At 41.6% G+C, this 18045-nt stretch overlaps 1 protein-coding gene across 1 annotated transcript; it reads right to left on the reverse strand.

The window, feature by feature from the left end:
* Positions 1 to 3632: 3632 nt before the first annotated feature.
* On the reverse strand, positions 3633 to 12996 carry polm (polymerase (DNA directed), mu; the record flags this gene model as incomplete). Its single annotated transcript, XM_079256106.1, has 11 exons — positions 3633 to 3764; positions 3992 to 4075; positions 4162 to 4452; positions 6539 to 6641; positions 7036 to 7168; positions 8096 to 8216; positions 11315 to 11386; positions 11463 to 11633; positions 11721 to 11819; positions 12561 to 12732; positions 12809 to 12996. 11 exons carry the CDS (start codon positions 12994 to 12996, stop codon positions 3678 to 3680), a joined length of 1521 nt encoding a protein of 506 aa, XP_079112232.1. The 3' UTR covers positions 3633 to 3677.
* Between the last annotated feature and the right edge of the window lie 5049 nt (positions 12997 to 18045).

An 18045-nucleotide genomic window follows, 5' to 3' on the forward strand; every position in this document is an offset into this window, starting at 1 on the left:
TTCAAGTAGTTTTGTTGTTTGCTGATTAAAGTGAATTTCTGTGGTTGTTAAAGTAGAATAACTGAAGAGGTTTGTACGTTATGCCACTTTACGTCCATCCAGCAGCGTTTATTACTCCTCTGGATTCATCCGCCATTATTATGAGATTATAATCAGGACAAATTGGTTTGAAAAAAGGGGAAGTGGGGTAGAAAACGAGGAACAAGAGAGTAAAAAGTAAAAAAAAAATATAAATAACTGCAAGCTGGATGCTGTGGAACAATAAACAATTTAATCTCTTCAGGCCACTCCTCTAATAGTTTTCTACTCCCTTACATTTCACATAAACATGGTGAAAAAACTAACTAAAGTATGTGAAATTATTTAAAATTTTTATTATTTTTTTTTAAAATTTATTTTAAAATTATAAAAAAAAATCAAATTATTACACTGTAGCTTTTTTGTGTAAATAAAAACTTAATATATAAATGAACTGTAATGTAAACTACTAGAAAGGTTGTAGTTATTCTCCAGAGCGAAGGTTAATTTAATAGTTAATAAACACTAAGTTTTATTAGCTGATTATTACAGTTTATACGCTCGCTTCAGGCATAAGCAGAAATGTTTTTACATCATTACTGAGTTTTATCAGGTCTTCCTTCAGACGCTGTGGAGGAAAATATATTCAGAGTAAACACTTTTTTATCATTATAATTATTATTTGACTGGAGATGAATAGAAAAACTATTTAAATTAACAAGAGAGCAGTTTTCTTTCTTAAAAATGATTGAAAAATTATGTAAAAAAATACGTCAGAGTAAAATAATTTCCACTTCTATCTGTCCTAGTCGAGACCAAAGTCCAGGTCCAGGTCAAGATCCTGACAATCAGCATCACATGACCAAGCTGACTACAGTCTAAGCTCCTCCCACCGCGTCCGGAGTTTGCCCACATCCTTCACGTCACATCTCCATGTTGAGGGCGGCGCTGAAGGACAGCGACTTCATGAAGAAGCGTGTGGACGCTGAGGTGTGAGCGCTGACGCCGCCTTTGATGTTAAAGTGGCATTTAGAGGTTAATGAGGCTGTTAGGAAGAAGCAAATGTCTGCAAGTTCACACAGACAGACAAACAAACCCTGACAGGAAACCTCCGCTGCTTTACATCCGCGCTGCTGTTGTCTAAACCCTGCAGGTGTTACAGGTGGGGGAGGACGCATACAAACCTCTTCTTGTTTTACACAATAAAATATTAGAAGCAGTCAATGCTTATTGGACCGCAAGCTGCCCTTAAACTTCCAGCCAATCAACATGAATGGTCGCAGGTTCCAGTGCAGCGCCCCCTGCTGGTACTGATGCTGGTGGCGACATGCTAACGTGACTGGTTGGAGACAGAGCCTCCTGTTCAGATTGGTGGTTATAAGCCAGTTAACAACACATCTTTTTAGATCTGATGTCTATTAATTCACTGTTTTTATGCATTTTTGGCTCTTCTTAAGCACTTATGTGCTAAAAGATCCGATATAAATAATGTTTTACTTGCTTACTTATTAAGAAATGAACTAATCATCTATAAATATGTCAAATTAAAAAATCTGACACAATCTGCTCGGCTACAATATCCTTTAGCCAGCATGCAGAGCTGTAATATCTGAAGAAATCTGCCTGAAATTTACTTGTAGATAAGCATTCTCCATTCTCGATTTCGTACCTTTACGTTGCAGATTACATACTGGATTATTCTACTTTTGTTAGAGACAAAGAAGAAAACTAATTATTTTTCCTCCATTTAAACTATTTCTCACAATTCAGTCGTACTTATAAAGTGTTAAATAGAAGCTTATTTTAGGGATGGACGGATAGTTCCATATCTGCTGATAGAAAACATCCCATTCGCTGCCTGGTCCTGAGTCACATGACCAGGCAGCCTGTCGGATGTCAGGATGATGCTGATACTGTTGGTGATGCTGAGGCGTTGTTTAGATATTTACTTGTTTAAATCAGGCATTACGTCCCGTTTCCTTTAAGGCACAAGGAGAATAAATATCAGTATTGATATGGATGAAGAAGTACTATGGAAATAGTGGAATAGTATCGATAGGAAAATGATGCCATCCCCATCCCTGGTTTCTTTAATGAGAGCAGAGGAAAAACATACTCTACCAGTCAAAAGTTTGGACGCACTTTCCCAATGAATCCAATGAGAAAGTGTGTCCAAACTTTAGACTAGTAGTTTATTTGTTTAATTTATAAAGTTTTAATAAAAAGCAGTCAGAAATACAGGAGCATAAAAATGTGCACATATAAAATGCAGTAGAACTGCGAGTAGAGCTGTGTGGTTTCTGCTGGTAGATGTTCAGATAAGGAAAGGAGGACGCTGCTGAGTGCAGGTCGTTGCTACGCAGGTGTCCGACGGGAAAACACGTTCCTTTCTCACTAAACCTGATGATCTGTTCAGGTTGTACAAACGGTAAAAGTACAGCTGGAACTTTCTCATTCCCTGAACTACGCTGCTTGTTTTTCATCTGGTGCCGTTCGATGCTCAGTCTTTGGCCATGTGGTGTAAAACCAAGCAACAGGAATATTCTGAATTTCAGCAAAAAGATGAAAATACTTCAGGATCATCAGTGAGAAATTTGTTGTTTTTTATGTTTTAAAGGTGAGAATTTATCTCTGCAGAGAAGAAAAAGTGGCCACTAAAGGACAGAAATGTTTCCTGCAGGAATTATTAGGGGTGGAAAAATCTTATCTAATATCTGGATTTTTTGCTTCACAATTTTAATTTTAATTTTTTCAAACAAATAAAAGTAATCCATTATAAATGTTTGTCATTTTTATTGTTTTTATTGATCTTTTACTTTTCTTCTTGGGCGTTATAAAAGCAGAAAGATGGTCTGGCTGCTGGTTTTTTTTTTTAAAAACTGAAATGAAGAAAAATGACGAGCAAAAAAAAAAAAGTTAAATACATTTTTTATGTTATTAATCTACAAAAATCAGCAATATCATAGAATTATGAAAATCGCAAGTTAAATCGAATTGGGACAAAAGCATATCGTCGCAGTCCTACTATATATACTGTTCATCTGCAGTTTTCACCTGCTGACTACTTTATACCTTCCTCTTCACGCCGTCATATCTGCTGGGATTCCACGTGCTGCAGGGCATCATGTGGTGCCGAGGATCCCAGGTATCCTACAGGACGTGGGATGGAGAATTCAATCTAGCGACTATCCAGTAAATGTGTTCATTTTGGGGTGTTTCAGGGTCAAGCTGCTGCTAACTTGATGTAAACTTTAAGTAAAATCTGCGTGAATCTTTCAAAGCAGAACAGACGGCAGCATGATGATCACTTCCGTTTTATTTTAAGTTTTTAATATTCTTTTATTTACATCATCTTCATATTTTATGTCTTTCCCCCAACAGGCACATTGTGCTACATCTATTACTGCAAGCTGGATGCTTTTTACTGATCCCTTCTTATTGATCCAGGAAGAAAACAATGACAGGAGTGTATGAAGCTTAAAGCTTGACGTGACGACGGCTCGTTCAGCATCCATCTTGCATCCTACCTGTACTCTGAGATCTGTCCAGCCAGTAAAAGTCAGTGTCTGTTTTTCCCCTCTCTTCCTCTGAGGTGTCTGATAAATGAGTCATGGTGCGCATTCAAAGCAGCCGGCGTGCTGCGCGCCTCCAGGCATGCTTCAGGCGTTTCTCTGCGATGGAGGGATGTACTCCAGACCGAGATGAGCAAATATCTCCTCCTCCGATGAAGCTCTCAGATATTTACTCTGAAAGGAAAGAAATTATCTCTGAATAAATATTATGTCATAATTCTATTAAAAAATATTCCTATTTTTCCTTCTCATAGCAGTTATTTCATCATTTCTTGTTTGGCTTTTACATTTATCTCACCGTTTCGCCAACAGACTCTTTTTTACTTTTTTTTTTTATTATTAGAAATAAAACGTCCCTTTATCTTGATTCGCAGTTTGCACACACACACACACACACACACCTGTGTGTTGTCGAACAGAGCGTGGCTGCTCAGAGACATGCTCCTCTCGTGCCCCGCCCAGCGTCGCAGCTCCCTCTCAAACAGCTGAAGATAACATGACATCAGTGGAAGCATTAGAAACGTGGGATGAAGCCGTCGGCGAGCAGAACCAACGGGTCAGGAGGGCTCACTTTGGATCCGGTCCAGCCCAGCAGAGCAAAGGCAAACTGACTGATGGGGGAGACCACCAGGTCCACCCTCACAGCTCTCCACTGCGACTGCTTATCCATGACTTTGGTTGAGTTTGGATCTCCGTTTCCCGTCTCCTCCTGGGGATCCTCGGTTCTGGTTTCTTCTTCTTTGGACAGTTTAAAGATGGAGAAACATCTCTCAAAGCGATCCATGCTGGAGGCAGGTCGACCTGGACCGTCTTTGGACTCCAGGTAAGAGTTTCTCGTGGTCTTTTGGTACAGCAGGAAGCCCTGCCAGAGAGACGGAGACAGACTTTAGGTGTCCAGGTGTGACGGCAGCCTGAGCTAAAGGTCTGGTCACTTTCTCTTTTTCCTTAATTAGTTATGTAAACACTTGCTACGAGCATCACTTGTGAAAACTTATCATCCCTGTTATCTCCAGGTGTTTCCAAGTAGCTGAAGTGGAGATCTGCCTACCCTGCGTTTCATTGGCTGGTTCAAATCCAATCAGCACGAGAGATCACCCCTTAAAAGAGCAGCACCTGGAAGCCGTCACTCTCTTCTGTTTGCCTTAGTTTGTTCATGGCGTGGTGGAACTGGAGGCTGTTGCCACCCCTTGTATATGCTTCGGTCTAGCTCTGGTTATTAGATCAGTTAGGTAGGAGTTTCTGTGGTTTTGGTTAACAGGTACAGTCTGAGTTAGGCCTCGTTTTGTTTTGTTGTTTTCTTTGATTTTGGCGCAGCCTAACGTCCCACCCTCTCCCACAGGTTCCATAATCCTGCCGCATCCAAGACCTGGAAATAAATGTTACAACCGTCTTTACTTGTCTTGTCTCCATCTGTGGTTGTCAGCTTGCGCCCCTCCCAGGGGACGTAACAACACTTGAAAGATCCACTCTATCATTTTTCATATTTTCATTAGCTGGATTGACTTAGGCTACGTTCACACTACAGGCTGAAGTGACTTCAATCCGGTGTTTGAGTCCCTATGCGACATGTAACCGATCTTTTCTTAACAGTCTGAGCGACACAGATCTGATACTTTCTAATGCGACCCAGGCCGCTTGGATATGTGGTCCTAAATCCGATATGTATCTGGTCTTTTGCCATGCGACTTCAGTCTGAACGGTCAGGTCGCATTAATCCGACCGACGCGTCATCGACACACGACAAACGTCATTATTCTGCGTTTGTTGTTTATGAACTCTTTACCGGTAAATACGCTCACATCACTCTCCCACCAATCCTGACTGCGACTTCGTACCCAAACGTTTCTCTCTACAGTTGTTGCTGCCACAGCTCCACAAAATGACCAAAACTTTTACTTTCCTCTTCCGTAAACGTCTCCTTAAAACGAACCCATTCACAATGTTGTCGCTACGGTTGGACAAAACTTTTAAAATAGCAAATGTTCTGCTGCTGCCGTCCATATTTACTTCTGCAAACACAAAGACGTCACACGCACGCTCACTGCACGTCGCCGTGTTTTCTACGCATGCGGGACTCTTCTGGTGTGCATGAGGTTCATACAGCAGCTCACGTTCGAGTCACATTTGATCGGAAATGTGAACGGACTTTCAAAAAATTGGTATTTTACAAAAACATCGGATATGAGCAGCGAGCCCTGCAGTCTGAACGGAGCCTGACTGCGTGCACACATTAACTCGTTTTGTCACCTTGTTAGTTTGCTTTCAGTTAATCTACTTTCCTTTTGCGTTGCCAGTTTCTGTGTGGAGTTCCTCAGCCTGCCAAAGAAAAGAGTCCTGACTGCTCTGGAGCTCCTTAAATCAGGCTGAGGCCTGATTGGGCTGTACCATATTTTTGTAGGGGGGGTGGGGGGGGGGGTCGTAGGCGGGGTTTAGGTTTTCTATTGACTGATTATCAGTTGTGTTTTGCATTATTTAGGAATCTCAGATTGTTTAGTTTATTGTCTTAACAGGTTACATGTAACTCTTTATTGATAAGTTTATGTTATAGAGTATTGTATTGCCCCCCCGCCCCGCCCCTCGTGTTAAAATGGCCTGATCAGCCAGTGTCCATTGTTAATTATGTTAATGCTTATGTTGAAGTTTGTTTCTTTGACCTCTTTTATGGGCCTAAAGTTATTGTACTAAAATATTTATTTTGATATTTTTGTTAAATAAAAGAGTCCTTGTGCTTCTCTGGTTTTTTTTGGCTCGGTCCCTCAGACCAGTTATGACAGGCCTCCCATCAGTTTAGTGATGATAAACTCCGTTGCCAACTGGAACAGCCTTTATGGCTAAATATGTACATTTTACACATAATTATTTGTGTTATTACAGAGGTTTTACCTGGACACTATAAACCTAGAAGCGTTGCTGATTTCATCCTGGCTCTCTGGTGGGTGGAAGCTTACCTCTGACTGGAGCCAGGAGACCACCTTCGGCATCAGTCCCACCTCTCGGCCCTCCTCTGGGTGTGTTATCAGGAAGTCCACATCGTGACCCGTCAGCTTCCCTCTGAGGAAGGCGGTCACTAGTTTAACTTTTCATTGTTTTATAGCTTGATGAACAAACAGAAATCAACATTTTGAATCATGAAGAAGATAAATTGAGTTAAAATGAAATGAAATTCGGACCCACAGCAGGACGTTAATATTTCATCACACACACATCAGGCCACATTTATCTACAAGGAAACTTTACATTTTTATCTTCAAGTCCTGTTATAGACGAAGAGATTTAGATTTTTTCTGAAGGATACTGGTCAGTATGGGAGCGTTTCTGGTGAAAACATGACTGGGAGGTCAAAGGTCACGCTTGTGTTGGGTGTTTTAGTTTGAACCGTTTCTCTTTGACTAGAACAGATCCCGACAGCATTAGTCGATGCAGCGTGAGGAATGTTCTCTTTCACCTCCTGAATCCTCCGGTCAGAACGGTCTGAGCTCCTGGTAACACCGACGCCACAGCTTTCTCCACCGTCTCCATGATGAGCTCCGCCTCCGCTTTGGTGACCGGCTGGTTGATGTCATCGTAGTGCTCCAGACCTGCAAGACGACGGGAAACCCAGCATCACTCGGCGCTCACAGCACAGCTGATTGTTCTGGTCCCTTCGGTGAGCGTGCACAGGAAGGACGTGGAGTTCTGCAGCAGTGGGAAGTAAAACACGGAAGATGTTGAGCAGCTTCTCTGTCGGAGATGACGGAGGGTGTAACTAAAGCTGAACTCGCCGTACAGACGTCGCCTTTCAGCTACGTTGTCAGATGATGCTGCAGCTTTAAAATCAGGATGTTACTGGAGCAAAACATAGAAATACTGGATTTAGAGTCAGTTTCTGAAACCGTTCCCCATCTGACAGAGCAGCGGCGGCGTCCCGCTGTGGGACCTGAAGGATGGACTTTGTCAGAGAGAAAGCATCATGAGGGAACATCAGGAGGAAAGCAGTGGAAACGCGTCACATGAGCAGTAAAAAGTGGGAGTGACGTCGCCGCACCACGCAGCTGATTACCTTTCCTTTCAGGTGATGAAAATCTCTCGATTCAGGACAAAAAAATAAAACAATAATTTGCATTTTCTTTGGAGAAAACCCTCCAACATCGCCGTGAAGTCAAGAAGAGGATTCAAAACATGAATGTTTTTCTGAACAAAACCAGTTAAATTAGATGCAACTGGTCAGCTTGCATTTGCACTGCTGTTGCTCAGCAGATCCTGACATAAATAAACAAATAAATAGATAAATAAACAAATAGATAAATAGATAAACAAACAAATAGATAAATAAATACACAAATAAACAAAAATAAATACACAGATAAATAAACAAACAAATAAATAAACACACAAACAAACAAATAAATAAATGAATAGATAAATAAATAAACATTTAGCTTCACCGTGCCTCTAACGAAGCAGAGACACAACCTTTCCTCACGCCGGCGATGCGCGAGCAGACCTGGTGTTTTACGTCCACACACCTGCCTGCTGAGCTCGATTGAGCGTCCGTCCCGCCTGGCGGAGCTGATGAAGGCTGCGTATTCCCCCTCTGATCCATCGCTCGGCGGTTTTAGCCCCAACTCCAAAAATACCCGTCAGCACCTGAAACACGTGGGTGGAAAACGCAGCAGCGTCAGGTCCAGACCCGCTTCTCGCTACAGCCGGACTAGGCAGGAGCCTAGAGCCCCCAAACCACCACGGGGCCCCAAAGCTGCGTCTTCAGCTTCTTCTGAGGCAGAATTAAAATGTCTGTAGCTATCTTATGTGTTTATTACTCCCCTTATAGGCTTCTAAATAAAATAAACTGCAGTAGTAAGCGGTGGTTCAGTTGGTCGAACTGTTTGCTTTTATCTAACTTGATGGTCGGCGGTTCACGTCCAGCTGCCGGTTCATGAGCCACGATTTACAGTGGTGAGTTCTGTGTTTTGTGTGGGTCTCTTTTTGTTTTTCTTTCTGTTTTGTTCACGTTTCACCCTTAACCTCTGAATTGTAACATTTTGATACAATATTTTATGTATCTCTGTACATCTGTATCTCTTCATGGATAAAATAAAGAATGTAAAATAGAAAGAGTGAACCGTAGTCAAGAGAAATTTCCCGTATCTTGTTCAGCATCTGGTTGTAATAACCAACAAAATACTGAAATCAGATTGTGTGGAATTATATTTCATAAGTAATGTTGAATAATAATTTGTTATTTGACCAGATATAAATAGATACATAAATCCAAATTCTTCAATAAACAATAAAAAATGGTAATATCAAATTCATTTATACACATATTTAAAAAAAACAAAAAAAAAAACAAACAACAAAAAGTAAATAAAAAATCTTTACATTTACCTGCAGGCTGTTTCGCTCAACATCTGTAGTAGATGCTGGCATCTTAGTAGACCATCTGAAGGGTTAGGAATCTCTTCATCACAGTTTGACAAACTAGGGGCCCCTAAAAACATCTTGCCTAGGGCCCCCACAAAGCTAGAAACGGCCCTGGCCATGATTCTCTCTGTGGAAGCTGATCTGGGTTTTTCTGAAATGCTTTTAATGTCTGCAAGTTCTCCGAGGAGCGTTGCTAAGGAGACGAAACGTCCCGACTCAGATGGCATTGGAGGTCATTTTCTAAAGAATCCTACTGTCCAGCTTTAGTTTTGTTTGTCAGGGATCCTCCAGCTTCACAAGGTCTGGCGTGGAGGAAAAGCTCTGGTTTCCATGGTGATGCTGTGGGAAGGCTCGACACCGCGTCCTCGTTTTAATACTTCTAGCAAATGTTTTACGGCTTTATTGAATCCCTGTTAAATAACTCTTATTTACAGTCATCCTCATAAGTTTTCATACCGTCCCATCACAGAAGGAAAAAACAGCTGCCTGGGAAAATCAGCTGGAACTGACGGAAGTAAAAATAAATAAAAATGTAATGAAAATAATTACATCATTTTTAAAATTCTGATTCAATAGAAATATTTTTTTAAATAAGCAAACAAATATGATAAAATGTTCCTAATATTTAGCTGAATGTTTCCACTACAGTCAGGTGTTTTCTGTTCCTCCCAGTTGACAGGTATTTTGTCCCACTGTTCAACAGAAAAGTGCTCTAATTTGTCCAGGATCAGTTTGTTTTGTTTGTCTTCAACTCACTTAAGTAAATAAAAAAAAAAAAAAAAAGTCTCTTATATCACTAAATTATAATTGAGCAAATTTCTAGTTATTGTTCCTTTTCTCAGTCTCTACTTCTCTGAGTGTCTGTTGTAAATTTATCTTTTTCTTTAATAAAAGGGGATGAAGACATTTGAGGACGACTGTAGCAACTCTGACTAAAACAAGGGAGTCAAACCATTTAAGGCTTTAAAAACCATTAATAAGAAACCTGTATGGGTCCTAAAACTAACTGGAAACCAGTGCAGGGAGACAAGCACAGGGGTGATATGATCATATCGTCTTGTTCCTGTAAACAACAGAGCTGCAGTCGGTGCAAAGTCAGCTGATCGATGCCATGATAAAGTGTATGTGGGACATAATGAGCAGGTGGAGGACTTTCTCTGGAGAGATGAGGCTTTAACTTGAAAATCAGCCTTAAATAAAAAAAAGTTTTAACATTTTTTCCATTTCTTTCATAAGAAGAAAAGTTAAATGAATAATTTTTTTTTTGTATTTATCTCATATTTCTGTGGTATTTAACTTTTTTCTCACGTTGCTCCTAAACGCCGTAACACCACGTGCAACAACAATAAAAACTTCTTTGCATGTATAATTTGTCACTTGCCTATTTTTCTTATTTCTCTGCCATTAAATAAACTATCCACCTGTTGACACAAGGTGTGTGTCATTAAAATAGAAACACACCAAAAGAGGAAACATGACATTTCACACTCTCAAAAATAGAGGTACAAGATAAGACATTTCTGTACCTATAGGTACATTTTAAAGAAATGTTCTCTCAAAAGTACAATACTGGTCTTTAAGAGACCAGAAGCACCTTCAGAGTACGAAAAAGGGTTCAAAGTGACATAAAGTACAAATTTGTACCATTTCGACCATAAGGGTACCTGCAGCATTGAAAAATGTAATGTTAATGGCTGTAATGTTACAAACTAGAGCAGAGTTGAGTGATGACAGTAGTACTACTTAACAGTCATTTACTACACCAGACAATGAAGGTCAGATGCTGCAAACTAAGTGTATGGCTGGTCAGTATTTTGAGTTTTTGAAGATTATTTCTAGATTAAAGATAAGATAATGTTGCTCATTGGCATGGACCAGGCCTAATCCTGTGGAAAGATAAAAAAACATAACTTGATAAGGTACAAAAATAGACCAGAACTGAAGGGTACAGAAATGTCTCTCAAAAGAGTACACCCCCAGCGACAAGCATTTGTACCTTTTTAGGTACAAACTGGTACCTCTATTTTTGAGTGTGCAGGGAAAAACTAAAGAAATAAGTTTAATCAAAAAATCAAATAGATATTTATTTATGTGTGTGTGTATTTATATATATATATATATATATATATATATATGTATATATTTCACCAGGTGCAATGCGATGATCTGAAATGAGAACTACACACCAGGTTAAGATGAAACACGCGGTCGTATCTGAAAACTTTCCTTTTTAAAAAGTGTTTTATGGTTAATTTAATTTGATAGCTTTTTACGTTGTTGTTTCTTATTTCATTCTTTTTATATTATTATTATTATCGTACCTTTAACGCTTGATACCGCTCAGACTTCTTGGTGGATTCTACTTCACTCGATGTTCCATTTTCCAGGATTTCCTGCAAGACGGGGGTAAAACTGGGCTCATTACGTCTGTTTAAGGTTTGATGCAAGGCTGGACCAAAACACACTGACTTTGATGACTTTGAGGGAGTGCTCCCCCAGGCAGGGCAACCCCCTGAGCTGCGACATGCTGGTCACCAGCGAGGGGAGCGCCTTCAACACGGCGGCGGCCCGCCCGAACGCCACACCTCGACCGTCATCCTCGCTGAGCTCCGCGTTTTCAGCCAGAAGGGACAAAGCTTCCTGAAGCAGAACGTGTTTAAGTTCAACATAAAGCTGTCAGGGAGAGTCTGACATTTCAGCTTGCTTTGGAGGGGGGGGGAGACGTACAGTTAGGGGAGCGTTATGGTTTTCCAGAGAGGTTCTCCTCTGACAGGCGTAGCTGGGCACTGAGAAGAAGACGACCTCCGATTCATCCCTCTGCTGCTCCTGGGAGACACAACAGATTAGAAATGTCATCTTTACAGACAAACACAGAACTTTTGCAGCAGTTCCTGTTCCTGTCGCACAGGAACACACAGCAGCAGGTTGGCAGGAGACGGGATTCCCAAGATCTCCCACATGGAGCATGTCATGATTTCAGCCAACTAAGCAGTCGCTGGGGTCCCGAAAGCCATCAGGGACCACCCCAAATGTGCTTGAAATGTCTAAACAGCTTCATTACAAATAAAGCAACTAATAAATGACTTTAAGAAAAACAGAAATATATCACTGAGATATTTAAATAAAAATAGATAAATGCACCAGAACTCCATGTTACATTGTTTATTCATGAAATTTCATGGTTGGCATGTAATGAACTCCTGCCGCCGCTAACAGTCTGGACACGCTTCAGTTTTAAGCTAGTTTTACACACCAGTTTCCACTCAGGTCTCTATGCCACAGTCATAAATCACACTGCATATTAAAATACCAGACCTGTTTCCTGGGTTTTCAGGCCCAGTAAGGTTAAAGTAAGGTCTGAGCAATAAATCTACTGAGAAACATCTGGAATTTTGCCAAACAAGGGATTTTTGATTAAAATAAAGTGATTTAAAAAAAAAAAAAAAAAAAAAAAACTTAGTTTAAAAAGGTGTGCTTCCATTCAGGCAATAACCATGTTATTTATTTTTAATTTATATTTATATTGTTATTGAGAGGAATGTAAGACTAGAATAAAACATGCTGCACCTGTAGTTTATGTCTGTCCAGGATCTCCAGCGGCTCACCTGCGCGCATGCTCTCTGTGAACCAGCTGATGTCCAGCAGGTGAGGCGCTGGTCGGCTGCCGCCACGCGACTCCAGCCACGTCTTCACCTCTTCCACGGAGTTGTTCTCACAGATAACATGCGTGACAGTTTGGCTGTGGGCAGAAAAAAACCTCAGAATGAAGTATCGATAACTCCAGCTCTGCACGAGAACATCTTTACTCCTCCCACCTGAACAACTCCTGCACCGGAAATCCTTTCTTACGTCCGAGCTGAGAGAGGAAAGCTCTCCGACTGGCTCCCATTTTCCTCTCCAAGAGAAATAAAACAACCTGGGGGAACTTGACTTCATCTCCACCTTCAGTCCCAGTGTTTCCAGTCTGCGAAGCGACAACTTTACGTCGTTTTAATGGAACCATTGTTCAGGTGTAAAGCGGTGTTTTAGTCAGTCTGTGTAGCAGAGCCGGCTGCAGCTTCTGGGGAAAGTTTAGAGGACTGAAACAGAAGCCAACACCGGTGAATGAGAGCAACCGGATGCAGGTGTTGCTCTGGGGTTACTAGTGCGTCACCAAAATAGTTCCGTCTGGAAACAGCGAACACTGACAGATTCTACCAATTAATGCCATCACCACCTCTGCCTCTGCCACTACTACTACTACTACTACTACTACTAATTATAATAATAATTAAAACCGCAAGCGGTGATATAGGCCCTCGCACCATGGCGCCGCTCGGCATAATGCCACCGCCTCCCCTGGCAACATCCTTCCCATGCCTCTCTCAACCTAAAGTGCAGCCAGACTGCACTTCAGGCAATTTAGGCATTGTGAACGGTCACTTCCTGTCACCAAGGGGCGGGGCTAACTTATCATCTAATTATTGGCATACAGAAATGTGAAGGATATGACTGGCATCATCTGTAGCAAATTTGGTGCAGGTTGGTTGTTTTTTGTGGGAGTTATGTCAGTTTTCCTTTTCATTGCATCACATCTGCTTTGCTGCCCCGCCTCTCCTAAATGATATCCCCTATTAAAAGAAATTGCACAACTTTTAATCACACATGACTCTTGAGCATCCTGACTCATTTGGGTTAAAGTTGGACAAAATTCTTAGGAGACGTTCCTCAAAATGCATGGCAAAGCAAATGACAGAAATGACCCCGAAAATGGCACCCTTTTCAAAATGGCCGACTTCCTGTTTGATTTAGCCCATATGTCCAAGAGACTTTTTTGAAGGTGCTGGAAGGTTCTCCAACTGTGCTGAATTTTATCCATGTCGGTCCATGCAGTGGGCGGGGCTGGTTGATTAAAATATTGTAGGGGGCGCTATGGAGCCATTTACTATCTTCTCCACTATATTTTAATTTTACTCTATTAAGGGCATAACTTTCATGACTCATGGCAAGTATGGTGAAGATCAAAGGTTTCATGGCTTTGTTACAGTTACTTCCTGGTTCATGATATCAGACACTTGTTGTTGCCATGGGCTGGGGCTAGTTCAGAGTCATATTATTGCATTGTATATTTTGTTCATCATGGGACTGGCATCAAATGTGTCGATTCCTGTGCTGATATGTTGTTTTATGTGGGAGTATTAGCAATAAGTCTTTGTTAATGAGACATAAAACTTTGAGGGCCCGCCCCTCCTAAACTAAATGTTCTATTAGAAGAAATAACACAACTTTAAATCACACATGCCTCCTGAGCATCCTTTGCAAGTTGGGTGTCAGTTGGACAATATCCCTAGGAGGAGTTGTTTAAAATGCATGGCAAAGAAATGACCCCAAAAATGGCACCTTTTTCAAAATGGCCGACTTCCTGTTGAATTTAGCCCATATGTCCAAGAGACTTTTTTGAAGGTACTGGAAGGTTCTCCAACTGTGCTGAATTTTATCCATGTCGGTCAATGTAGTGGGCGGGGCTGATTGATTGAAATTTTGTAGGGGGCGCTATGGAGACATTCTGCATTTATTCCATTATGTTTCAATGGGGCTTAGTTCAGGACCTGACTGTCATCAGTCATGGCAAGTTTGGTGGTGGTCCAAGGTTCCATGGCTTGGTCACAGGTACTTCCTGTTTCATGGCGTTGGACCGCCATTCGCCATGTTCCGTTTAGCGTAGCGACTTGAGGTTTTTATTGTGGCATCATGAAAGGGTTTGACATGTTTTGGAGGAGGCTCAAGTGTTTGGGACCATTTGCTTAGAAGCATGACCCTCAAACGTGGAAAAAACCACTTCCTGTTGTAAGTGGGCGGGGCTTAGGTCTACACCAGCAATGGTCACATTAATCTGTTCAGGACTGATCCCTTATTAATCCCTATATGTTTTAGGGTGATCAGATCAAAATTGACAATTTTATAGTGATTTATGATGTCACGCCGCCGCATGGAACTTCGCCATGGCGTCACGGGCACGCCGTGCAGCGTAGAGCAACGTCCTTTACCAGATCTCTTCACCAACATGTTTTGTGATGCCTGAGTGAATTTGGGCCATGTGGTGTCCACCAAGCCAGAGTTATGGGTGTGTGAGCAAAAAACAACACTTTCGACCTCCAGGGGGCGTGGCTATTTCATAATCAAAATATTGACATATAGAACTCTGTAGGAGGGGACTGCCATCATATCTAGCAAATTTGGTGCAGAAATGTTGCTTTATGTGGGAGTTATATCCGTTTAAGTTTTCATGGCAAGACATCAAACTTTGAGGCCCCGCCCCTCGTAAACTAAGTCTCCTATTAGAAGAAATAACACAACATTTAATCACACATGCCTCCTGAACATCCTGAGCAATTTGTGGCTCAGTGGGATAAAAGCCCTAGGACGAGTTCGTTAAAATGCGAGGTGCTAAAACGCCAAAATATTGACTTTGACCTAAAATGGCCGCCTTCCTGTCGACATTTCACCATGACATTAAGAGGATTTTTTGTTTGCCCTAGCATGTAGATCATGTGTATGAATTTTCATAAAGATTAACGACATGCAGTGGCGGGGCACCTAAAATAGGTGGCGCTCTCGTTCAGTTTCGCCCAAACATTCTGGAGCACCTCAAAATATCAAATTTTTCGTATTCCCTTGGGGGGGTACGCAAAATTTGGTGAGTTTTCGAGCACGTTCAGGCCTCCAAAAAAGCACGCGAAGTGTCCGAATAAAAATAATAATAATAATAATAATAATAATAATAATAATAATAATAATAATAATAATAATAAACACTGCAATTACAATAGGCCTTCGCACCGCCAAGGTGCTCGGGCCTAATAATAAACGCTGCAATTACAATAGGCCTTCGCACCGCCAAGGTGCTCGGGCCTAATAATAATAATAATAATAATAATAAACGCTGCAATTACAATAGGCCTTCGCACCGCCAAGGTGCTCGGGCCTAATAATAATAAACGCTGCAATTACAATAGGCCTTCGCACCGCCAAGGTGCTCGGGCCTAATAATAATAATAATAAACGCTGCAATTACGATAGGCCTTCGCACCGCCAAGGTGCTCGGGCCTAATTAAAACTGCAGGCGGTGATATAGGCCCTCGCACCATGGCGCCGTTCGGCATAATGCCACCGCCTCCCCTGGCAACATCCTTCCCATGCCTCTCTCAACCTAAAGTGCAGCCAGACTGCACTTCAGGCCATTTAGGCCTTATGAACGGTCACTTCCTGTCACCAAGGGGCGGGGCTAATTTATAATCTAATTATTGACATGCAGAAATGTGAAGGATATGACTGGCATCATCTGTAGCAAATTTGGTGCAGGTTGGTTGTTTTTTGTGGGAGTTATGTCAGTTTTCCTTTTCATTGCATCACATCTGCTTTGCTGCCCTGCCTCTCCTAAATGATATCCCCTATTAAAAGAAATAGCACAACTTTTAATCACACATGCCTCTTGAGCATCCTGACTCATTTGGGTTAAAGTTAGATAAAAATCTTAGCAGGACTTCCTCAAAATGCATGGCAAAGAAAATGACAGAAATGACCCCGAAAAAGGCACCTTTTTTCAACATGGCCGACTTCCTGTTTGATTTAGCTCATATGTCCAAGAGACTTTTTTGAAGGTACTGGAATGGACTATAAGTGTGCTGAATTTTATCCATGTCAGTCAATGTAGTGGGCGGGGCTGATTGATTGAAATATTGTAGGGGGCGCTATGGAGCCATTTACTATCTTTTCCACTATATTGTAATTTTACTCTATTAAGGACATAACTGTCATGACTCATGGCAAGTATGGTGAAGATGAAAGGTTTCATGGCTTTGTTACAGGTACTTCCTGGTTCATGATATCAGACACATGTTGTCTCCAAGGGGTGGGTCTAATTCATAGTCCCATTATTGCATTGTATATTTTGTTCATCATGGGACTGGCATCAAATGTGTCGATTCCTGTGCTGATATGTTGTTTTATGTGGGAGTTTTAGCAATAAGTCTTTGTTTATCAGACATCAAACTTTGAGGGCCCGCCCCTCCTAAACTAAATCTTCTATTAGAAGAAATAACACAACTTTAAATCACACATGCCTCCTGAGCATCCTGTGCAAGTTGGGTGTCAGTTGGACAATATCCCTAGGAGGAGTTGTTTAAAATGCATGTCAAAGAAATGACCCCAAAAATGGCACCTTTTTCAAAATGGCCGACTTCCTGTTGAATTTAGCCCATATGTCCAAGAGACTTTTTTGAAGGTACTGGAAGGTTCTCCAACTGTGCTGAATTTTATCCATGTCGGTCCATGTAGTGGGCGGGGCTGATTGATTGAAATTTTGTAGGGGGCGCTATGGAGACATGCTCCATTTATTCCATTATGTTTCAATGGGGCTTAGTTCAGGGCCTTACTGTCATCAGTCATGGCAAGTTTGGTGGCGGTCCAAGGTTCCATGGCTTGGTCACAGGTACTTCCTGTTTCATGGCGTTGGACCGCCATTCGCCATGTCCCGTTTAGCGTAGCGACTTGAGGTTTTTATTGTGGCATCATGAAAGGGTTTGACATGTTTTGGAGGAGTCTCAAGTGTTTGGGACCATTTGCTTAGAAGCATGACCCTCAAACGTGGAAAAAACCACTTCCTGTTGTAAGTGGGCGGGGCTTAGGTCTACACCAGCAATGGTCACATTAATCTGTTCAGGACTGATCCCTTATTAATCCCTATAAGTTTTAGGGTGATCAGATCAAAATTGACAATTTTATAGTGATTTATGATGTCATGCCGCCGCATGGAACTTCGCCATGGCGTCACGGGCACGCCGTGCAGCGTAGAGCAACGTCCTTTACCAGATCTCTTCACCAACATGTTTTGTGATGCCTGAGTGAATTTGGGCCATGTGGTGTCCACCAAGCCAGAGTTATGGGTGTGTGAGCAAAAAACAACACTTTTGACCTCCAGGGGGCGTGGCTATTTCATAATCAAAATATTGACATATAGAACTCTGTAGGAGGGGACTGCCATCATATCTAGCAAATTTGGTGCAGAAATGTT

Source organism: Telmatherina bonti (assembly GCF_933228915.1).
Source record: "Telmatherina bonti genome assembly, chromosome: 17".
NCBI classification, from domain to species: Eukaryota; Metazoa; Chordata; class Actinopteri; order Atheriniformes; family Telmatherinidae; genus Telmatherina; species Telmatherina bonti.